This window comes from Cololabis saira, chromosome 10, assembly GCF_033807715.1.
Source record: "Cololabis saira isolate AMF1-May2022 chromosome 10, fColSai1.1, whole genome shotgun sequence".
In the NCBI taxonomy this organism is placed as follows: domain Eukaryota; kingdom Metazoa; phylum Chordata; class Actinopteri; order Beloniformes; family Belonidae; genus Cololabis; species Cololabis saira.
The window spans coordinates 15288818-15314181 of record NC_084596.1 but is presented as its reverse complement, the minus strand read 5'-3'; the positions used below and the strand labels follow the sequence as shown (position 1 = coordinate 15314181).

At 39.8% G+C, this 25364-nt stretch overlaps 1 protein-coding gene across 1 annotated transcript; it reads left to right on the top strand.

The window, feature by feature from the left end:
* Window position 1: 1 nt before the first annotated feature.
* On the top strand, window positions 2–25317 carry gipc2 (GIPC PDZ domain containing family, member 2). Its single transcript, XM_061731796.1, has 6 exons — window positions 2–771; window positions 20699–20884; window positions 22198–22378; window positions 22894–23009; window positions 23317–23398; window positions 24082–25317. Exons 1-6 carry the CDS (start codon window positions 496–498, stop codon window positions 24231–24233), a joined length of 993 nt encoding a protein of 330 aa, XP_061587780.1. The 5' UTR covers window positions 2–495; the 3' UTR covers window positions 24234–25317.
* Window positions 25318–25364: the final 47 nt, after the last annotated feature.

Here is a 25364-nt window from a genome sequence, read left to right as displayed (position 1 = left end):
ATACACAAACAGAGCAGCTATTGTTAGTCGAGGCCACAGTGGGCAGGTTGTGTCAGGCTTTATCCCACGATCACCCCTCACCTTTTTGAATATTTATGCCATTTATTTGGAAGCCGAGCCGCTGTCGAGGAGCAAAGTTTTTTGCGGCTGTGCGCAGGTGAGGAAAGGAAACGCGCAGACGGAAGGAAGGGAGGAAGGAAGGAAGGAAGGAAGGAGGGATATTGAGGAAAGGAGGAAGTAAAGAACGGCTGATTTTTGGTACCGCGTTACACCAACGCAGCGTTTACGCGAACCCTACGCCGTACCCTACGGCGTAGTCTCTGCGTCTATTTAATGCTTAAGGAGGACACACCAACGCTGCGCTCGGAACTCAACAGGTCATTCACTTCAATGTTGTAGTAGCTCTGCTCCAGACTTTCTTTTTTTTTTTCCAGCGTCAAAAAAACAAACGGAGACAATTAATAATAATAATAATAATAATAATAAAAATAAAAAATGCCGTTGGGACCGTGGAGGAAAAAGAAACAGGCGACCAAGGAGCACTTGGTGGAGAACGAGGAGGTGAGCGGCGGCCACGCAGGTGCCGGCGGCGCGGCCAAGTCCTCCGTGAACGGAGCGGGGCTGCCGCCTCCCCCCGCCGGCCTGCGGCCCAAGCTGGTGTTCCACACGCAGCTGGCGCACGGCAGCCCCACCGGCCGCATCGAGGGCTTCACCAACGTCAAGGAGCTTTACGCCAAGATCGCCGAGGCGTTCAGCATCAGCCCGCCCGAGGTAGGAGCTCACCTGTCCGGACACGGCAGGGCTGGAGTCAGCTGCTGCAGGTTCTACCTTCACTGCAAAAACTGTCTCATTTTTAGTCAAGAAAATCTCATTACACTTAAAACAAGACTCATCACTGGGAAAAAAACAACAATTTTCACCTGTTTCAAGTAGATTTTCACTTATAATAAGTAGAAAAATCTGCCAGTGGAACAAGATTTTTGTGCTTGTAATGAGAAGATAAATCTTGTCCCAGCTGCCAAATTTTTCTACTTATTTCAAGTGAAAATTTACTTGAAACAGGTGAAAATTGTCAAATAACAAGTTATTTTAACACTAGTTGAGGGGGGGTGAGGGGGGGGGGGGGGGGGGGGGGGTGGCATGCCCCTGAAATAAAAATAAAACTGCCATCCCCCCTTTCCATCCCTTATGTCATTTCATCAATGAATGTGGTATTACTGCTATTTCAACATTTAAAGTCATCACCAGAAAAATAACACCAGAAAAATAACTTGTTATTTGACGATTTTCACCTGTTTGTAGTACATTTTCACTTGAAATAAGTAGAAAAATCTGCCAGTGGGACAAAATTGATCTTCTCATTACAAGCAAAAAAAATCTTGTTCCACTGGCAGATTTTTCTACTTATTTTAAGTGAAAATCTACTTGAAACAGGTGAATTTTTTTTTTTTTTTTCCAGTGATGAGTCTTGTTTTAAGTGTAATGAGATTTTTTTTTGACAAAAAATGAGACATTTTAACTAGAAATAAGACAAATATTCCTGGTAAGATTTTGAGTTTTTGCAGTGCTGCACATGCATCTGCTTGCAGAGTTATGAGACATAGACACACAGTTTTGCCATTTAAACAACATTGGTTGTTTTTTTTCTTGGATTATTATTGGTAAAAAGAAGAAATGTCCTCCATATTAAAGACAAATGAGTTAAGCTGAGCTTTGTTTATATCCTATATTACAATTTTATTAAGTATTTGCTTTCATAGTTTGTGAAATGCTACTTAATATGGTCCCGTTTATGTTTAACTGCTGTGTAGATTGGTTAATGAAAGCATTACAGCATTGACTTCATTGGGGTTTTTTTTTCATTTTTAGTTTGAAAAATTAAAAGTATAGAATACAGAAGGATAATACAACGGTGAAAATGTTACAACTGTTGAATGTTAAAACTTTACTAAAAATGTGGAAAGTTCATGAAATAAGATTTTCTTTATTCAATTTAAAAGGCTTAAAAGATTGATTAATTTAAACAAGATATTTGATTAATTCAAAATGTTTAAGGTGTTAACTTTTGTTTCTGTCTGAGACATAAACACACAGTTTTGCCATTTAAACAACTTCGGTTGTTTTTTCTTGGATTATTATGGGGAAATACAGCTTTTTATAAGAAATGTCCTCCATATTAACGACAAATAAGTTTAGCTGAGCTTTGTTTTTATCCTATATTACAATTTTATTAGGATTAATCACATTATAACTCCTCAGATTTATTGCATGAACCATTTGAACCCTTTGTGGCATATTTGCAATGAAATAATAATGTCACACTAAACCAGAGAAAGTACAGGAATTGGTCTGGCTATTCACGCTGCTTTTAATTAATTAGCAAGACTCCTAAATTAACAGCAAGGCATGTGATTTGTATTGGTTTGGTGATATTAAACTGATTTCACCACATGTTTATGACTACACAGATATTTTGAGTGTTTCTGGACAGTCTGTAACCAAAATATTATTTGATTATGACACAAAATAACCATAAAAGTGATATTGGAGCTGGAGCTTTGGCTGTTCATGTTTAAATACAGAACAACTTTCACTGCAGAAAATTTGAGCACAGGTTGGAGGTGAACACTTTTATAAGTGGCTTTCCTAATCCTAATCTTTGCGTCACGTCTCTAAAGACACGCCCTGGTAACTCTTTGCTTATTTGTTCGCCTTGATCCCAGAGAGAATGACAGGGACCTTTGACTTATTTCCATGATGATGTCACTGGATGCCTGAGAAATTAACGTGCCTTTGTATTTAGCAACAACCCATCATCTTCATGAACAAATACTACTGAGGAAGGAAATGCAAAAAGCAGAGCATGTACCTGGAGGTCTTAAGAAAAAACAGGTTCTGTGTCTTGCCTGCAGACCAGAATGCTTAAGCTTGTCTTTTTGAAAGGAGAGGGTAAGCGGCAGGTTTGGCTTTTGTCAGCTTTAATAAGTCCAAAGGAGACGTGAGCTCCCCCACCACCACCACCACCACTCCTGGAGCTCAGTGATACTGCTGCTACACTCAACACTTGAAGTTATTTGTTTCATTTGTATTGTTGCACAATGAATCAAGTCATATGTTTCATTTGTATTGTTGCACATTGAATTAAGCACATCACACACAGCTCTGATAAGCAGAGAACTACATGTTTGAAACCAGCCAGCGATTGTTTGGTTTGAAGTTAGAAATAATTCGTAATGAGACTCAAACTGTGAAGTTTTCTTTATTCTGATGTAAACCAGCCACATTTCCGCGTTTGTGTCTTATTGTCTATTAGCTGCTCTCATTAGGATTCTCCAGTCGCTGTCTGAACTTGTTTTATTATTAAACAGCCTAACAGCGTGTTTCTTTTCTAATGAAAAGCCCTGGTGGATTTGAGCTGGTTGACAGCAGTGGAAGGTTGAGCTTTTACGTTATTTTTAACACTATATTGGTCTTAAAGCAGTTTCAACAGTGGCTGTTTTTATTTTGTTTTTTTTTCTCAATGTAAAGTGGAACAAGAGAGAATTTCCCTAACAGGGATTAGTTTAGGAATCTCAGCAGAGATTGTTTTTTTATTGGCACAGGGAATGAAAATAAATAATTTCCTGCTTAAGTAATACTTTCCCCACGGCAAGCAGAGTAAAATTAAGAGCCAAAATATCAGCCCTATAAAGCAGTCAAGTCACAACTAGTGTTACAACCTTTCAACTATTTAAATCATTTAATGCTTTCTGTTTTGCAGTAACATGATATGCAACTTTTAATCACTGTTGACAAACTGGAATCTTTTACTTCTAAGATGCCTTCAACCAGTAGTTCTTGTAGTTATAGTAGTTTATTTTTTTTGTTTTTTCAAGATGTTGTCCCAAGATGCAGTGTGAACTATTGTGTTTGCGAGCGCCGCTCAGATAAACCTGAGACGAGGAAAGACAGACAGAAAGAGTGACGGAGTGCGATGTGATTGTGGTCGTTGTAAGACCCTGCAGATTTTATCACAGGAAGTCCCTGACGTCCGACTCGGTGGGCACTGCCTCGAATCTAAGCAGATAACTCGTCCCAGGCGCAGCCTGATGTGTCCCAGAGGACCCGGGGAAGCAGATCTGCTCAGGACCTCCTCCCTTCATAAACACCACCAAACCTCGCTGTAGTAAAAACTCAACCAGGCTCGTTTCAGTATGGATTTAAAAAACCTCTTTCTATTGAAAACCACCATATTCTCCCGACTAGATTGCAGCTTTCCAGGTGCGAGGCTTGAAACGTTGTGTTTATAGAATCTCTGCTGAAAGTTCATTAGTACACAAGATCAGACTTGGAGGAATAATGTACAATTCCTGACTTATAGCAAGTACATGATGCTAGTTATTCACCTGCTAGTTATTTTAAATCTAAATATTATTGATATAGATCTCAAGTGTAATAGTAGAGTCATTAGCCAAAAAAAAAAAGCCTGGAAGCTTTAGTTGAGTGAATGTGAGACTTATTCAAAAGGAGGATATCAGAGCTTTGAAACTTTGGATGAACAAGTTTGGATAAGTTAACACCGTCTGCAGGTTCCATCCACTAGCAGAGCAAACTTCAGTGATTTTTCTTTTTCAATGACTGAAGTTTGTACTTTGAAATCATTTAATAAACTTTAAGAAAATAAGCTATAGCTGTGTCATGCTTAATTTCAACAGATTTTAACAATGTTTATTCCACAAAGTCAGAAATTACTGATCATTTACATGATCAGTCTTGTGAGTGAACTTTTCCTGCTGCTTCCTTGCTGATTTACAAAAGGCATTTGTATACGCTCGAATGCAGACATTGACCTGCAATAGATCAATTATTTCAAGAGGTGGAAAATTATTATAAAAACAATGAAAATACTTTTTTTTTTATTTTTACATTTGCTCTATCCAACAGTCTTCTACCTTCAGGAGGTGCTTCAGAAAACTTGATGAAAACATAACTCATGACGATACCATCAGCTGAGGCTTCAAAATCCTACGCATTTGTTTGAAAATACATCAGAGTTCAGATGAGACCTAAATGCAGAAATACGCTGGAGACAGTTCACATTTAATTCAATTCACTTTATTCGTCTAGATCACAAACAGAAGTCTACTCAAAACAAGTTAAATACAGTTTAATTGGGCAGCGCATCAGTGGGAAATTATACAATTTCACTTAATTTGTCCCAAGAAAATACTGTGTAGTTATGGCTTTTTTGTCATTGATTAGCACCTAGAGTTTAGTGACAAGCAGGATAATTAAACACTGTTCAACGTCAGTGGGCGGCTGTGCTCTAATTAACTTGTTCATTTAAGACAATTGTGTTGCATGCAAGAGGTGGTGGTGATGAAAATGTGGAGCTTTTGGGTGGTTTTGTTTGCCACAGGATTTATTTTTTTTTATTCCAAAAAATGTGTCCAAAAACACTGCAATTATCCATCCATCCATTATCCATACCCGATATATCCTATGCAGGGTCACGGGGGTCTGCTGGAGCCTATCCCAGCTCATTTTCAGGCGAGAGGCAGGTTCACCCTGGACAGGTCGCCAGTCCATCGCAGGGCCACATATATACAAACAACCAGACACACTCACACCTAGGGGCAATTTAGATTCATCAATTAACCTAATATGCATGTTTTTGGACTTTGGGAGGAAGCTGGAGTGCCCGGAGAACATGCAAACTCCACACAGAAAGACCCCTGCCATGGGAATTGAACCTGGAACCTTCTTGCTGTGAGGCAACAGTGCTAACCACCAAGCCACCGTGCTGCCCCGCTGCAATTGTGTACAATCCAAGACGAGATGGTGGAGTCTAGATTTTTTTTAAAGGCAACATTAATTTAATAAAACAAAAGGCTCTCTTGGAGAAGGGAATCCAACAGATGGCCAAAGAAAGAGAACTGGCAGAGAAAGCAAGATTGGAAACTAAGTGGGAAGCTAACAGGTTGCGTTGACAATGATGAGAAATTGTGAAAAAATGCAGAAATCAAAGTTGGATTCTGGAAAAAAAAAGCTTACTAGAACGCAGAAGTTAAATGCTTATAGTCTGGATGGATCAACGGTTTATTACAGTATAACAAAGTTACAAAACCAAAAAGACAAAATCGAAACTAAAAGAAATAAGCAAATGAATAAATAACCAAATTATAACCACAGACCGTGACAGCTGTGGACATGTCTCATTTAACACCTTGTATCAAAGGTATGAATAAAAGACGGATGTCATTTAAATAAAAATGTCCATGGCTTTTAACACACTTGCTTTTGTTAAACCTGGTTCAGTTATTATCTGGAAGCATAAATGTTAACGCAGCTGTTTTGTCTGCAGTTTCCATAACGTCCTTGTAAATAAGAAACACACAAATCAAGATATTTTCATATTAATGACCAGTTTAACAGTGCTGGCCGGTGGACAGACATACTGTATACTGTCATATATTTACAAAGAAGAGGTTCTGCTGCTTCCGGCGGTGTTGTTTCCCCTCATACTGTGTTTCTATTATACATTTTCAATGCCACACCATATTTAATGTTTCACAAGAAATGCAGGACCATACCCCAAAAACTTCCCCAAATACTTCAACTAGTTTAAATCATGTTTTGTTCATTATTTTGTGATACGTTACCCATAAACCTTGACTGCTGTTACTATGACAACACTGTCATTGCAGTTTATTTAAGTTTCAGGCTGTTGTGGTCTCAACAACCTTTAGTGGACCTTAGCGGACTCCTTAAGAGACTTTTATCTTTTTTGTCAAAGAACTGGATATTGCATGTTTAATGTTGTAGTTGTTGATCGGTTGGACTGGTCTTGAACTTAGAGAGTGTCATGATGATCCAAGCTATGTTCAGATTGTAGGCTAAATCCATATTTCTTGTTTTTGACAATAATCAAGATCATATCAAGATAGATTTGCTGACAGTCTGAGCAGCTAAGAGACGCGTTACACCATCTGATTTTCACAGAGCTCAACCTGAAAAATCTGTTTGCTTAAATAATCTTTTACATCATATGCATTTCCAATCCCAACAGCATCTCTGCTAACCAGAGCGTCAAAAGTGACGAGTTCAGAGTGTGAAAACTCACTTTGCTCTATTTCGACTCATGGTTTACACGTGTTGGACAGTCAACGTGACTCGCACCGTTTCTCCATATATCCATTTGCAAATGCATTTGCAAGGCTAGGTCACCATGGTTTACTTTGATTTGTTTACATCAGTTCTGTGCATGTAGGCTGCCATAGCAACCATGCAGATGTAGATGTCAGCAAGGACAACCAGGGGCCTGTACTACGAAGCGGGATTTGGGGTTAGCGAGGTAACTTCAGGTTTAACCCTGGGTTTTCAGGACTACGACGGCGGTTCACTTCTTATCGCCATGGTAACTTATGCTGAACAGCTAACCTGCTCCGGAGCAGGTTATGTTCGAGATACAGATCGCCGGGTATAAAAGCACCGCCCACTGACCAATCAGCTCTCTTGGAAAATGACATGCCCTTACGAAGAGAATCCAGTGGAGCTCGCTGCGCGGATCGTGAGAGGATCCCTCCGAAGAGAACGCGTATTCAGGGACCGCCAAAACCCCTTTGCTTTCCCTGATGAGTACCTGTATGAACGATCCCAAAAAAAAGGAAAAAAGAAAAAAGAGGTTGAGGAGAAAATAAAAAATAAATCAATCAATGAATAAATAAAACAAATCATCACCCAAAATCCGATGTACAGTCAATCCAAAACTAATATCAATTAAATAAATAAATCAAGAAGAAATCAAAAAGAAGATGCATTTGTAAGGGGATAGCAAAAAAGGGATTTTCAATTTCGTCCCTCGAACATTCTGAGAAGTCACTTTAAAATACTAAATACCCCCCTCCTGAAAAAATAAAAAATTAAATAAAATAAATAAATAAACCCATTCTTTGGTACAGCATCAGCACAAGTTATCGGTCAACAACAATAGTTATAGAACCAATATATACAGGACTGTCTCAGAAAATTAGAATATTGTGATTTTCTGTAATGCAAACACAAAAACAAAAAAATGCCATACATTCTTCATTCATTACAAATCAACTGAAATATTGCAAGCCTTTTATTATTTTAATATTGCTGATCATGGTTTACAGTTTAAGATTAAGATTCCCAGAATATTCAAATATATGTTTATATCCTTATGAATTTACGCATTTATACAGTCAGCGATCTTTTGCCAGCTGTCTTTCCTGCATTTTGCAGCTGCAACTGTGTTGCTTTTTGCCTGTATAATATTCCTATACTCATCGTATTTCTGTAGAATTATAGTTTGCTCTTCACTGCTGAAGTAAGCGGCTCTGACAGCGGACTTCTCCATGCTTGCGATTGGTCATGCGCTGAAAACACTGCCCCTTTTATGTGCACGCGCTCATATCCAGATTGGAGAAACCTGGGTTGATCTACCGAGTTGATAACCGCCGTCGTGTGACCGCTTAGCGTGATTGCAATTGTCCCGCTTAGTGAATCTGGATAAGGAAAAGATATCCTGGGTATGTTGAACTTGCTTCGTAGTACAGGCCCCAGATGGGGTTGCAGGAAGAAAACTAATGAGAAGTTGCAATTTGTAGTTTAATTGTGGCTGTTTTTTAGTTCTTCCTCATTTCTAGTTATGTGTAGCAAAAATTCAGGCAGCTGGATGTAGTTCCCTATGAAACCGATTTGCTGAAGAGTGAATTAAGTCTTTGGCGTAGACCTGAATAGTCACTAAGTGAGTCAGGAGGACTTGAATGTATGAGTTCATGAGGCAGCAGGAGTTGAAATAAAGACCTTAACTCAAATTAAAAAAAAAACTGTACAGGCAGGAGTAGTAACAACAACAAGACACCTCCAGTACAAAAATGAAAGAGAGAGTACAAAGCACAGATGATGAAGAAACACAGACAGACCAGCAGGGAAGAAGGGAAAGACGAGACAATAAATAGGGACAGGGGTGATTTGACACAGCTGTGAACCATCAGGGTCAACAGAAACAAGGAAGTCAAACTGGAATTTAAGAAACCAAGAATACATTTTCAAAATAAAACAGGAACTAGAATAACAAAACCAGAAAACCCAAGAAATAAAAAAAGGAAAAGAAATCCCAAAACACAATCTAAACCATTTTTCTGTTAAATCTGCCATCTGCCATGACTACAAAGTCAGTCACTTGCACAGTGAAGCATTAGTGTCTACTATCAGACATTGTTTGGGTTAATTTCAGGGTTGTTGCAGATCACGTTGTTTCTCAGCCTTGGCATGCTCCTGGTTTGCAGGATTTTTGTCTGCTCTGATAATAAAATGCTGTGACATTTTTGCAAAACCAGTGCATTTCATGTAATGTGTTCTTTAGTATTAACTCAGAAAGAGTTGTTTTCTCCCACTGGAAACATTGATGCAAATCCTTAAAGGGGACCTATTATGAAAAACACGTTTTTTCTTGTTTTAACATATATAAAGTGGTCTCCCCTCACCCTGCCAGCACAGGGGAGACAAAATACCATGAATTTCTGCAAGGTCTCTAACCCCCGCCGGACAGAGTCCCCCAGTGTCACGTGGTTTTTTTTTGAGCCGATTAGAATCATGGATGTATGATTAGAATCTGCTCCTGTCGTTGCGTAACGACAGGAGCAGATTTCCATAGGTTCAGCCTCCGCTGCTGAAACCACGCCCACAACCAGCTCTCTCCGCAGGCTGAGCGGTGCTTCCTTCAGCCAGTCGGACGCGGCGCCGCGGCGGAGCGGATCCAGGTTAAATCATCCAGGTTCCCGGGTGGTTTGGGAGCTGGGTCCTCGGGGGTCTGTCCCAGGCTGGACCAGCTTCACCCTCCGAGATTTTCAGGCAAATCTGTCGGTTTGATCCCCGGTAACGGCCGATGCGCCGCGGATGCGCCCCGGAGCCGATCTGTGCGCCCGCCGTGGAGTTGCGGCGTCCGCCGCACAGCATCGGCCGGGCAGATCCGGCTGAAATTCCGCTGGTCGGTCCCCGGGAGTCCCTGCTACCAGTCCAGGCCGGTTCCTGCGGTCCCGGCCGGTCGGAACCGGTCAGATTCCCCCGTTAAATCCGCGGTGATCAGGGGTGGACTGGCCATCGGGCATACCGGGCATTTGCCCGGTGGGCCGATGGTGATTTTGGGCCGGACCGGGCCGGCCCCAAAAAAAAAAAAAAAAAAAAAAAATTTTTTTTTTTTTTTTTGTTTTTTTTGGCCCGGGCCGGCCCAAAATCACCATCGGCCGGCCCGATTTTGGGCTGGCCGATTTTTTTATTTTTTTTGGCCCGGGCAGGCCCATCGGCCCATTTGATTTTGTTTTTTACCTGACAACAACTGGTACCACTGGCCGATTGGTTATGATGAGTTAGATTGGTTATGGGCTGAAGTCTCGCGCCCCAAGGGGCCTCGCGCCCCAAGGGGCCTCGCGCCCCAAGGGGCCTCGCGCCCCAAGGGGCCTCGCGCCCTGGGCCATTTTTTTTTTTTTTCAATTTTTTTTTCGTTTTTTCCCTTATAAATATCAACAGTCACGTTCCATTACAGACCTAAATGTGTACTAGTCTGTGCATATCAATAAATATATGTGCAATAATACGCGTGTCTGTTGTTCAGTACAACTGCGTCAAACCAAGCGCAGACACAAGGTGCTCTGATCCAGACGGGTGGAGTTGGAACAAACTGTCACACAATGTCGAGAGAACGAGACAGAATCAGGAAATTTCCATCAGGGGATGAAAAAAGAAAAAAAACTAAAGAAAATGGAAGAGTTTAATGCCTCTCTGAAAGGCTCGTTTGATAAATTTGTTACAAAAATCACCGATCCAACCGGGTCTCAAGCAGCCGTGGGGCCCCGCGTCGAGGCAAGCCAAATGATGATGAGGCAGGGGAAGTTATCCAGTATTTTGCTAATGTGAGAGTTAAAATTGCGCATATAGACACCCGATCCGACCCGAAAAACCCAAAAAATTTTGCGCGCGCTCGCTACGCTCACGCGCGAGGGCCCCCCCCCAGCCTGAAAATCACAGGACTTATCTGTGGTGGTGAAATAAGTCAGCAGTATGAATTTGAAAGATGTGTGAGCATCCCTTCATGATAAACAGAGGGGGGACGCATTCTGACAGCAGTATTTCACGCTGTCAGAATGCGTTCCCCCTGTTTAAAATGGGTTAATATGTCATTGTAGATATCTGAAATGTTCTTTTTGACTAGGAACAATTGAATTACAGATATCTGCAACACATATCCAGTCTAGCTATTAAATGTCCCTTGCCATACAAGTTTGCTGGTCTACTCAGAAACAGTACTAAGTACATCTATAACGGGACTGGGGGGGATGGTGTAGGTTTAGGTTTATTAGACAAGAACATACACACCAACAAGACAGTGTACAAGCGGTGTCACAAGAACGTTTGTTTTCATTCATAGGCTTCATTTTCTTTCCATCAATACCTGGTGGGCCGGTCTAGGCTCAAAATGCCCGGGCCGATTTTTTGTCCCAGTCCAGCCCTGCTCCGGGGCCAGCGTTCAGCATCCGCCGGGTAGATCCGGCTTAAATAGTGCATAAATGTTATTAATATACAACTCATATTTTATTTTTTTAACAATAAAGTTTCCATTTGTGAAAATTCAGTGTTGTGATAATTTACAGGCTTGGGCTGCTCTGGCGGAGCAGGTTTATGCTCCTCCCCTCCTACACGTCATTCAGGGAGCCAATCAGCACAGAGGCTCATTATCATACCCCCCCCCTTCCATAAAAATGAGGCGCAGAAAAAGAGGTTAGAAGCGGTAAAACTATAGACATGGCCCACAGGCTGGATTTATGATTTATGTAGAAAAAACAAGCTTTAGATTGTTTTTAAGACATTCAAGGCCTGTTTAAAATATACATTAAATGCCATAATAGGTCACCTTTAATGCATGTAAATGTACTACTGCCTGAAAACACATCCCGTTCTGCCATGACAGTAAATGAAACGAGGGGACTGAAAGTGGGACCAAATAATGTGCATTGATCTGCAGGGAGCTGCAAAAAAATCCATGACGGGAGCTGTTTGTGAAGCAGTTGCCCTGTGAAACTGAGGTTACAGGAACGCTTGGCTGCGCATGATAAGAATTGTGCAACGAACTGTAATGAACAGTAATGTTTTCATCTATTTATAAATTGCATCTAAAGCATTCCTTTTTATTTTTCTCCAAAAAAAGACATCATATTGTATCAGAACGTGTCTGGATTCACTGTTCATGTCCTTTTTTTATGTTTTAATTTAGTGTTTGCTCTTAACTTATGCTAAACCTCAGGGCCAGTCCCTTTATTCAGTAAGTGAAACAACTGGAAAGGGATTTAGTTGAGGAGTTTAAACCATAACGAGTAAAAAATACTTTAAGAAAGCTTTGAACAGCTACTGTACTCTGATACTCAAGACGGTGTTAGTGTTTCATCTGTAAGTCCACAGCACAAGCTGCAGTGATATCTTTTAATGTGCTTGTGCTTGAGCCAAAGTCTGGTTATTGGCCCTGCAGCTGTAGAGTTTGAGGTGTGGCGCTCTGACGCTTCCTCTTGGACACCTGCTTACCAGAAAGCATTTGCCTTTTGTTTGAATATCTGAGGAGAGTTTGCCTCCACACGGCTTGTTTGTGTTTCGCAGGTTTCAGGTAGTCGTGCGTCCACGCTCGCCGCTGGGCGTCTCTCACTGGGGGGTTGTTGAGGATTACGTGAAACAAGCTCATTTAGTGGGTCTTCCATCTGCTGGTATGTTAGTCTGTACGATAAGCTAATAAGGTAATAAGCTGGGATATGCTCCAGCAGGACCCCCCTCCCCCCTGTGTACCTGGTACTTGGTTTGTCATGCGTAGAGTCAGTGATGGCCTTTCCTATTTAACCTAGCAGGGCGTCTGACTACAGCATTTCTAGGAGTAACAGCATGCAAGTTTCATATTTTGTGTGTTTTAGCTCTATGCCGAATTAATAAAATATTTAGTAATAAAGAATTTACCAGAATTGTGAAGAGTGAAGTGTCGCTCTGAAGCAAGACCATGGAGTTTTTTTTTTATATGAAAACATTAGTTTCTACTTTAATTGAATTGAAAATGAAATCATGTTTAGGAAGCGTCGTCTAACCTTGTGGTCTCTCTTCCTTACTATCAGCAAAACTCCCATTTTAGTCGTCTCTTACAGCATCTCACTGTGAAAACAACTTTGGTCTTACCTTTGGTGTTTTGTCACGCCAAATCACATTCCCATAGAAAAACTCCACATGAATTATGTAATCCCACGTCTCCATTTCAAACTGAAATCTATTTTGATCTCTTTCTGTTGTAGAAGTGCACAAAAGGTTTGTTTTGAGTGGATAATGCCTGAAGGGATGTGGATTTCTGAACCATCCATTGCTTCTGCTGCTTGTGAATATTCCATATTTGAGTCTATTTTTGTTACTGAACAAGTGTAAAATGTCTTTATATAATTTGGAAGATTTGTCTAAACAAAGTCAAGTCTTTTTAGACTGAATAGTGAGATGTTATAAATGGATTTCTAGTTTTTACCTGTTTACTACGAGAATCCAAAGAAATAAAAGTGTAATATTTTGTCCAAAGGAGATAAAATACTTTATTTAACACATCATTTTATACTTTGCCTTTGTTTCAATACCAGTTTTATTCAAGAACACATTTGCATTAAATTATTCCAAAACAAAATCCCAATTTTCAACCACAGTAAACTGACCCATTTAGATTATTTTAGCTTTTCAACATCAGTTCTGAGATTGTCTTGCAGCTTTATTCCAGCGAGTATGTGATTATTGGTTCTTGTGCTTTACTGCAGATGTGTCAAGTGATGAGCGTGAACTGCTCTTGTGTGTGCAGCAACTCGTGTTATGGTACATTTAAATAAACAGAATGGAAACTTATCCTGGTCAGGCATGAGCCCGTTGTTTGTTTTGTGTGTTTTTTGTTTTTTCAGACCTTCAGCTGCAGTCGGATCATTTTTCATTTTAGAAATGGATGACAAATTATGTGTTTTTTGTAACACACTGGAAATCAGATGTGATCAGCGATTGTTTTCACCCTGAAGTATCTTATCTGAGTCAAAAACGCCTTTCATTACATTGACGTTAGTGGAGAGTAATAAATGACGATGGGTGCTTCCTCATAATGACTTATTACTTTTTAAAGGTCATGTGAATAAAGTTTAAAAAGTCCTGCATCTATAGATCCAACTATTGAAGCAACAAAAGTGACAGACGGACAACCATTTAAACATTATTTAATGTGCATCTTGCACATTTGGTAAATTTAAGCATCTGTTTCTGCCACCAACTTCTTCTTTTTTTATGATGTGGTATTGGCCCCAATATATTTTATTTCCTGTATTTTCTGCTCTATTGCCAGGATCATAGCAGTTTCACGTCACCTGTCTGATTTGAGTTTAGTTTAGTTTATTTTGCTTTGGTCATTTACATTTTAAGATGTTTGCATATACACACTGTATATGTATACATAACACAACTTTAAATGTACACATTTCCTTTTTTTTTTTTTTTTTTTTTTTTTTGACCAAAAAGGTATAGGCTGAAGCTTCATGGCTTATTTTGCCTATCCTTTTCAACAAAAGGCAGACTACAGAAAAAAAAAAAGATACTAATAAGAAGAAAACGAAACGAACGAATAAAACAAAGAAAATGAACAAAGAAGAGAAGAAAATAAATGTGGTCACTCACGATTGAGGACAGCTGCAGGAAGAAAGTTGCATAATTTAGACAGTTTAATATGAAGATAATTTATATTAGTGTTCTATCTTTATCTATTATTTTAGATTTATAATTTTTTTTTAATTTTTAAATTGAGCTACTTTTTTTTAGTTCTGAATTTGTTCGGTCACCACATGGATTTGGATCACGTGAACCACATTCTAACTACTTACCTGAGTCAGCTCACCTTTGTTGTCAGCTTGAAGAATCCCACATCCGCAGTTATGTAAATGATTACCCAGGTTTAAATGCTGATGAATGTGATTTCCGGTTCAAAATGCAAACACACAACTATAAACACAGCTAACATCAGCACTCCCTGTTAACTATTAAAAAATGCTCGACGCAGAAACACGGACTCCAGATCAGGAACACAGACGGGAAAAACAAGGGAATTAATCAGTTGCACATCAGTCATTTTAAGACGTTGTGGGGGGCTGGGTGATGGCCTGAAGCACTGACACTTTTCATATTTGTAATCATATTGTTTTTGAAAGAAATTCCATTTAATTAACAAAGAAAGATGCTGCAGTTTCAGGAAATACTTTCACATATTTTCCCATAAAACCAACCCTTCACATGGACCCCTCTGAAATGTGCTGTTTTTATGGGCACAAACATTATAAAATCTTTGGTGTTCATCACTTCACTTATGTACATGCACGTCCAGTTGACAAAATGATCAGGTTTCTTCAAACTGGGTGTAACTACATTACATCCTCTCACATGACAGAGGATAAGGCAAAGCCAGACCTAATAACTATATTTGATCATTGAGATGGGCTTTAAAATCATGATTTAAAATGATGATCCACTTACTTTTGAAGCACATTGCATTGATTGAACCTAACAAATTCAATTACAGACTGGAAAAAAACATTTAGCAACTGCATTTTTATTGTTTGATACAAGTTATTGCAAGTTACAATTCAGCACTCCTTGTATATTAGGAGCAAAGTCTACCGACCCTCTCCACCAAATTCTACATCCTTATTCATTTCCTGCTGAAAGCATGGTGTTCCTTGTTTAATCGGTCTGAACCTCTTTTACACCATTAAAGGACTAGTTGAAGTGGCTGCAGCTTGGTTGTCAAAGAAACTTAAGCTTTTAGTCACTCAGTACTGCGTCAAAGCAGGTTGTGTTTCAGAGGAGTTTCATTAAGAGGCAGTGTTTATCTGGACTTCTCTTTCTTCAAACGTAGGCAGGAGATGCGTAGCTTTACAAAGACAAAGGAAGAAGACAAAGAAGATGACTGTAAAATGTCTAAATAATATCGTGAATGCACGTCAGGATGTGGGAATTTGCAGGGAAGAGGTTCAGTGCCTGTACATGTATTATTCATATTTCATCTCGTGCCTGCTTGACTGATCGCTCTCATTATGTACTATATACTTTTGTTAAAGGAATAGTCCAAAGTTAAATTACCTTGAGGCGTATTACTAGTTGGATTATGAGTATAAAGTTTTATCAGGGACCAAAACTGTGAATCAAATCAGCTTTGAATGAGATATTCATTTGTAGCATGATCACCGTCTACGATAGCCCAGATGGCAAGTGGCAACATCACAATAGATTTCTATTTTAAGTAGATGTATTTCCACTTAAGTAATGGTGCGGACAGGGTTCCTACAAATAAACCAAAGTCATTTTAACTTTGCATGTGTACAATAAGTGTATATAAAGGACTGGTTGTGCAGGAATTTCCTTCCTGTTTGCGGTTTTGTTGTCTACAGATTACCAATGTGTGCAAAGTATTGTCAACAGACACAAAAGGCGGAGGGTTTAACTCCAGAATATTCCTCTGAGATGACAAAACTGAGTGAGAGGGTATTTTTTCATTTAAGTTGTTGAATTATGGTGTTCACTGTTGATGGTTTTGACATATAAAGGGGAGGAATAGTAGATATGTTGGTGGAAGGATGGAGAAGGAGCTGCCAGGCAGCAGAGAAGGGGAAATACCAAAGAGGAGATTGGTGGATGTGGTGTGATGGAGGAAGATGCAGGAGACAGGGAACGATGGAAATGAATCATCTGTCATGGCGACACCTAAAGGAAAAATCTGAAAGAAGAAAAAAGAAAAATATAAATTGTATCATAAGTGCACATCAGGAGCTCAAAAAAACATCTTCTGTCACTGTCATATTCGGTTTCAGTATTATAAAGCAAAGGACGTTGACAAAACAAGTGCTAACATCACTTGTTAGGAGATTAAAAGTTTAGGTAAATAAATCCACTATTTTTAAAAACTGCCAAACTGATTCATTTCAGCATTTTTCTAGCATCACCTGTACAGCTGACAGTCACCAGGAATTCAAGCCTTTTTCTTATTCATTTATACCATATTATACAACATTATTAGTCTTATTATATATATTATCATCATTATTCTTATAAAAGGTCCTTGTCTGAAACCAAAATGTGGACATTGGATGCTAGTGTTGTCATATGTTTGTCTAGTTTTTATTTTAATGGAAGTTTATACTAAGGCATTGATTATATAAATGTTTATGTTTTCTTTGAAACCGGGCCGAATCAAACAGTCTGATCTCTCTTCCACAAATCGTCCAATCATCTACCGTTCATCCTGTAATCTTATCCAGGTTCTACTCTTTACGTGGTCTGTTTCATTTTCCCATCCGCTCAAACGCACCACAGCGCTTGTATTACATAGTTGCTGTGTAAATGGCACCCTTAGGTGCAGGAGGGTCTGTGACGTCGCCATCCGTCCCCAGCGCCGCTGTCAGCTGACTCTGAATGGAGGACATGTCAAGCGTTGCTGAACTGAACTGATGCTTCATTGTGTTGTGATTACAGCGTGGTTTCTGTCAAAATTGGTGAATTTTCAACTTGTTATACTTCGACACAAGTGTCACCCTATCAAATTACAGCTACACAGCTAGTACCGGCCAATGAAATCACACAGATGGGCGACACTTTTGCACAGCACACTTTTTTATTGGTTGTATGCAGTACTCGAGTTGTAAAAAAAAATCGGGGGGGATTATGGATTTTATCATATGGGGACAGATAATTTGTGCTGATTACAAATAATATATTATATTACAAATAATAGCACTGACCAAAACACCTGCAGAAATACTGCCGGAATGACATAGCAGCAGTTAAATGCAGCCTTCTGTAAGCTTTAAATATCCACTGGGCTTACATCAAATACATCAAAACACAACAATAAAAAACAGTTTTCTGAACTTATCAATATGACTCTGTCCTTCACAGGATAAGTAAAATGGATCACTGCAAAAACTCAAAATCTTAACAAGAATATTTGTCTTATTTCTAGTTAAAATGTCTCATTTTAGTAAAAAATCTCATTACACTTCAAACAAGACTCATCACTGGAAAAAACAACAATTTTCACCTGTTTCAAGTAGATTTTCACTTGAAATAAGTAGAAAAATCTGCCAGTGGAACAAGATTCTTTTGCTTGTAATAAGAAGATAAATCTTGTCCCACTGGCAGATTTTCCTACTTATTTCAAGTGAAAATTTACTTGAAACAGGTGAAAATTGTCAAATAAGTTATTTTTCTGGTGATGACTGTAAATGTTGAAATAGCAGTAATACCATATTCATTATTGAAATGACATAAGGGATGGAAAGGGGGGATGGCAGTTTTACAGGGGGGATGATTTGGACCGTTTTTATTTCAGGGGGGATGCCATCCCCCCTCATCCCCCCTCAACTCGTTACAGTGGTGCTGCTGTTTTAGCACTGTTTTTGTCGTACAGCGATTAGCATATTGGGGGGGCACGAAGGAGTGTCCAGTGGCAAGGCAAGCCTTTTCTTTTCTGGTGGATCTACCTTTCAACCGTCACGTACTGTCATGAACTCTGAACGATTGCAGATGCAAGCGGTTGAAATGAGTTTCCGTCGCAGGGTCGCTGGACTCTTTAAGAGATGAGAGGGGAAGTTCAGTCATCATGGAGGGACTGATGAGGGTCACTGCTCCTCTGATGAAGACGCTCCCAAAACACCTCCCTCTGGAGGTGTTTTGGGCATGTCCAACCTGGAGGAGGACCGGAGCAGTGCTTGATTTCTTAGTTACTGTAGGAAAGCAGAGCTCTATAGCTCCAAATTCTGAGTCAGCAAATGTAAATTGGTGACTCAGAAGTTGTACTTAATAAAAATGTCCTAATCTCATCTGAATTTAGCATTTTAAAATGAAGCAGTCCTCTGCATTTATACAAAGTCCAAGCATAAAATTCCTCTTTAATATGTTAATACTTCCCACATGCGCCCTTTAATCGTGTTTTAAAGTCCTTGACACGTACATAGCTTTGCCTGCGGTGTTGATGAACAGATTGCTCTGAATCTCCTTTGACTTGCCCTTTTTCCAGGGTTTAGTTCAGTCAGTGTGTCACCGGCAGTGGGAGGTGTACTGGCAGCTCTCGTGAGTCAGCGTGTTAAGAGGAGAGGCTGCGTGTGACGCCGCTTGCGCCATCATGGCTACACCTGATGTGTGAACAGGAGAGAGCGGGGCTAAAGACGAGCTGCCCGCTTTGAAGGGAGAAGCAGCTTAATGCAGTTTGCAGCCTTGGTAACGAGTGGAGGCGTCTGCTGCTTTTCCTCCCACTCCTTCTTAATAATACCTTGGCCCAGGCGCAGGCTGGGAGAAAGAAAGTGAGGCATCTGCTTAGAGAAAGGAGAGGATGAGTGTCATCATCGAGGCTACACTGCCGCCCCTCCCGCGGTGGAAGAATTTTTCTCCCCCTCTTTTACTTTCTTTCGCTGCCCTTTCTCGCGGTGGCCTCTCTCTATTGTAATCTCATTCTTTCATAGTCTGGTATCCCAAGGCAACGGACAAGGCCATGTTCATCTGTGTGTGTGTGCTTGCCTGCTTAGTGGCTGTTGATACACAAGCAGGGGAAGCCTTGCTATCAGAGGCTGATTGTTGCTGATGAACCAGTAAAAACCAGTCTCTTTCCACTGTCCAACTGGGACGGCGGGCACAAAATCCCATCACGGAGTTAAAGATCCCACAGTAGAAATTAAATGCATGAGCTACTGCATAGGTTTGCACAGTGATTATTCCCACGGTTAAACAAAGCTCCATAGATTCATTGTCTGCCAATTCAGGCCAAGTCATGAATAAATGATTCACAAAGCAGGACTCTTCCTCCTGGGTGTCAGTGCTCTGTGTAAACAGTTGTTACTGTAAATTAGCTTGCATGTGGATCAGCCCCACCCCCTCAAGATCACCTTTCCAGCTCTCTGCCCTTGCAAGCTGTGTCATTTGTAAGATGTGAGGCCAAATGTTCACATTTATAACACAGGTGGAAAGGTCATTTTCCCTCTTTGCATCCTTGAAATGCAAATATATCTAAATGCACAGATGCCCTGACCACACAGTGGAGATTTAACATCAAAACATCAGTACATTTTTTTTCTCTCCAGTATACAGGACTGTCTCAGAAAATTAGAATATTGTGATAAAGTTATTTATTTTCTGTAATGCAATTAAAAAAACAAAAATGTCATACATTCTGGATTCATTACAAATCAACTGAAATATTGCAAGCCTTTTATTATTTTAATATTGCTGATCATAGCTTACAGTTTAAGATTAAGATTCCCAGAATATTCAAATTTTTTGAGATAGGATATTTGAGTTTTCTTAAGCTGTAAGCCATGATCAGCAATATTAAAATAATAAAAGGCTTGCAATATTTCAGTTGATTTGTAATGAATCCAGAATGTATGACATTTTTGCATTACAGAAAATAAAGGACTTTATCACAATATTCTAATTTTCGGAGACAGTCCTGTATAAGAGTTTCCCAGCCACACAGATATCTGACTTTAGATACATCTTTTTTTTTCCATTCCGTATTAACCGTTTTCTAAACAGACCTCATCTCATATGTGTTTATTCTTTACATATGTCTTGATGTAGTCTATGAACGTGCTGTGTTTCCTCTGTACAGATCCTGTTCTGCACCCTCAACACTCACAAGATTGACATGGAGAAGCTGCTGGGGGGCCAGATTGGCCTCGAGGATTTTATCTTCGCCCACATTAAAGGGATTAAAAAGGAGGTGGAGGTGTATAAATCAGAAGATGCTCTGGGCCTCACCATCACTGACAACGGAGCAGGCTATGCCTTCATAAAGGTAAGAAGAAAAGTCACTTTTTTTACCCTTACATACATGCACATCAACATCTTCTTTCACTCCTCATTTGCAGGAATTTGAGTCGTGATTTAAAACATTATTAAGCACAAAATGAGGCTGGTTATTTGATGCCTTGTACATGCCTATCAAAGGTAATTTGGTGTCTCCATCTTTTATCACAGTTATTTCTAATATCAGGATTCTTGGTTTTTCTATATGTAAACAGAAATATGTTAGGGGTAGGGTTGCGGCGAGGATTAGGGTAAAGTTATGTCAAGGCAGGGAGTGTGATTGAGTAACAAAAACGTGTTTTCTGCTCTGCTCCTAAGGGACTTTAATGTATATGATATATAAGTTAATAAGCAAAATGTAAAGTAACTCTGCAGTAAAATATTGAAATCGGTCAGACAACTGAATATTTTCCATCACTGAACTCTCCCGGTCTTGACTGACGTCCTTGTTTGTCTGCTGTACAGTGCTTAAAGTAATAACTGCTGCATTGTGGGAGTCATAATTCACCGTGGAATGTGGCCGACGTTGATGGATCCGGGTCTAATGAGCTTATCTGGTCTCAGACCTGCAACTACACCAGATGAAGCTGCTCACATGTGCCATCATGTGATGCTGCTACAGCACTGCATCCTGATAACCTGATGACCTGATAACCAGTTAATTGACCGTGCCACCTACTGTGGAAGCAAGAACTTTATAAGGATGCTGCCTCTTCCTTTATAAACTCTTATGAACAGTATTAGTCCATCTCAGTTAAGATTTTCCGTCATATCAAAACGTCTTTATATCTTCTTGTGTCATAAATCTCTGGTTAGAGAAGTCCATAACGTCTGTCTATTGCTTTAAACAAGTAAAACATGTGTTTAAATGTTATAAAATGTGTTCTTCTGTAGAGAAACATCCACACTTAGAATGTAGAAACTTTTTTCTGATAAAGGCAGCAATTCATCAGCCTCTTTGCTCCCCTTCTCTCGGTTCATTCCTGTTTCTCTGAATCATCTGAATTCATCAGAGCAGTGAACTCAAGAAGAGGAACCAGGTTCCTTATTAGTGCTTTTAGCTCATACTTCATCCACAATTTCTAAGATGACTCTCTTCTCCATCAACCTCTTTTGTTTGCACCCATCATCTTTCCTTTATCCCTTTTCTTAAAAAGCAGTCAAACCCACGCACTGTGAACAAGATGAATTAGCATCACAAAAGTTTATTTCCTTATATTAAAGACTTTGGTGTCTTTTCTTTCCTGTAATTATATTAGTCACTGACTTCTTTCTCTGTCTTTTTTCCCCCCTTTTTTCTAGCGTATTAAAGAAGGCAGCATTGCAGACAGGGTGAAGGTAATCTGCGTGGGCGACCACATAGAGTGCATTAACGGATGTAATATCATCGGCACGCGGCATTATGAGGTCGCCCGCATGCTGAAAGAGCTTCCCAGGGACAAGTCTTTCAGCCTCAAACTGGTTGAGCCGATGAAGGCTTTCGGTGAGTAAGAAACGCCACGCAGAAACACAAGTGATCATACTTTATATAACAACTCCAGTCGCAAAAAAAACAAAGGTTCAGACACTAAATAATTCTCTAAATTGGAGGAAAAAAAGGGAAAACAAACTATATTCATGTTTGTCACTTCGAACATTTTGGTTTGTTGTGATCCTGCAGAAGGAATCTGTGATTATTCAAAAAGTGGGATTCATTGTATATCTAATACATCCTGTGTATTAAGGTGGTTGTTTTAAGTGGGAATAGCAAGAGTAGAAAGTTAAAAACTTCTATGGAATTTAAATTATTGGCCAAAGAGGTACTGAGAGCAATTATAAATCTACTGGGATCTCCAGAGACCGTAAAAGATTCCCAATGAACTTGGCAACATTTCCATAGAGCAGATCAAGGCTTTTCAACAACATACTGGTATAATATTGACAATTATTGGTCGTTAGTTGGACTTCACATTCGCACAATGTGTGCATTTTCACTGATATGGTTTTTTACTTTGACAGATATGCTCGAGCCCCGGTCGAAAGGTGCCGCCAAGCCTGCCAACGAAAACAAGATTGGGACGGGGAGGGGCACCCTGCGACTTCGCTCCAAAGGTCCAGCCACTGTCGAGGACGAGGTACGTGTTACCTGTCGGGATTCCTGTTACAAATGCCAAAGTTATGATTAATAACAAAAGCATCCCTGTTATTTCCAGGGAGGCTCCACATACCAAAAATCCTGAAATTTCCATTTGGGGATTAAAGGCTTTTTTTTTTTTTAGATTGATATCTACATCATGTCACCATGATATTAATTAAAACTGGTGATTCCAACATTGGCTTTAACCCGCTATCGTACTCCTCTGTTTTGTTTTGATTTATTGATTGCTGGTAAAAATGAACTTATACAAGGATTCATGCTGATTTTTTTTTTTTTTTTTCCAGCCGACAGAATTTGAAGAGAAAGCTGTAAAGAAAGTAGATGACCTTCTGGAGAGCTACATGGGCATCAGAGACACTGAACTTGGTGAGGATATGTTTTTACAAGCTTGTACTAAAGGCCGTTTCCGTACCACAACCAAGATGATAGGGACAATGAAATGGCTCAGATCACTTTCAGAGCCATCAATGAACAATAAAAGAAAAGAAAGAAAGGCAAAGCTTACATTTCTGGTTTTTCTTTTGGACGGTTTCCAGTTTAACGAGTGCAGTGGTTTCAAATGATTGCAGCTAATAATAAAGTGCTGTAACGTGATCACATAGATTGATATACAAGTTTAGTAGTATATCCGGCTTTGACATCCGAGGCCTCGGTCTGAATGCTACTCCCCACAAACCCTGCAGGACTAAAACACAATATTATTTTATTATGACTCCCTGCTTTATTGTGCAGGCTCTGACACAGCTGCGGCAGTCTGTGAAAATATTTGATCTAAATATTGGTTTCAACCTGAACCAACATTTTTGCATCCAGGGCAGACAGTGCAAGTGTGTGATATGAGAAAATAACAGACAAGAGTAAAACTATTTTTTTTTTCATGTGGAACACAATGAGAAATCGCACAAAAGTGAAAATGAGCCAGGTCTACATGTACTTGTGATCTTCTCATTCTCAGTCAAGATGTGAGCTTGTTTTTGGAAATATAGTGGATTAGTAAGTAAGATAAGTGGATTTACGCTGCAATGAAGTGTCTGATCTGCCTCCTGTAGCTGCTACGATGGTCGAGGTCGGACGTGACAAGAACAACCCGGATGAATTTGCCATGGCTCTTGACGAGACCCTCGGAGACTTCGCCTTTCCTGATGAGTTTGTCTTCGACGTCTGGGGTGCCATCGGTGATGCCAAGCAGGGAAGATTATAAGTTTGCTGTTGCCCCCCCTCATCCTCACACACACACACTCCTTCCACCTGAAGCCAGCTGCACAAAAAGCACAGAGTGGGTGAAGGAAGTGTTGTTACCTTCACTTTGCTCTTCGGTGTAGCCCTGGTCTTTGCTGGAGTGTCGACTTATCTACTCAAGGAATTTAACATGTCAGCTCTTCAGTGTAATCGTGTAAAGATATCTGTGAAATGTGGAATGCAGGTTCTGACCCTGGAGCCGAAGAGTTGGTGATGAACTCCAGATGTTTCATGCTTTTGCACACCTCCTCAGAGACGGGACAGCCGAAGCTGCATCTTAAAAGCTCACAATACTGCAAATATCTAGCCAGCAGGTTTTTTGTCACACTTGACATGAATTGCACATGCACAATCTTAAATTTTAATAGTTTCAGACTCAGATTATATTTTCCAGCTGTGTAATTTTGAATATGTAGCTGTATCGCATAGCCTTTTCTAGTTTTTTTTTTATTATATGTGTGTGTGGAGATGCTGCTGATTTTACAGCAGCAGCATTGTGTACTTAGAACAACTATGATTGTAGCAGAACTTCTTTCAAGAAAGCTTTTTATTATTCTTTTTAAATCTATTCGAAGCTAATAATTTAGAATGTTCTCTAAACTCCTTTGTGTCCTTACGTCCATCCGTCAAAACCGATCAACACAAAGAGCAGAGTTTTTATTCTTTTCTTAAATTTTACACTTAAAATGCCTTTAGTCAAGTTGACGAAACACATTCCTTGGGTTTGTCTTGTTTTTTTTTATAAATAGTTGATCATCTCATGCTGTTTTTAGACCTGTGCATCATTTTCTTGTAATTTATGTGTAGAGTCTTGTACACAGACGTGACTTCACACAAAGGCCGTTTTATAAGGGTCATGCGCAGAAGAAAAACAATAGCAATGTCTTAAATAATTGCAGCTGCACTCTCACACTGTCTACATGTCTTTAGATGGTGACTTGATTTCATGTAATCCACTAATGTACAGCGTTTGCAGCAGTTGGTTGGACAAACCATAAGGGATCACTCTTTTTGCATAGTCAATAAAATTTGATATATTGCCATCATCAATGCTGTCGTGAATGTTTCTGCTTCGCAACTAAGACGACGCCAG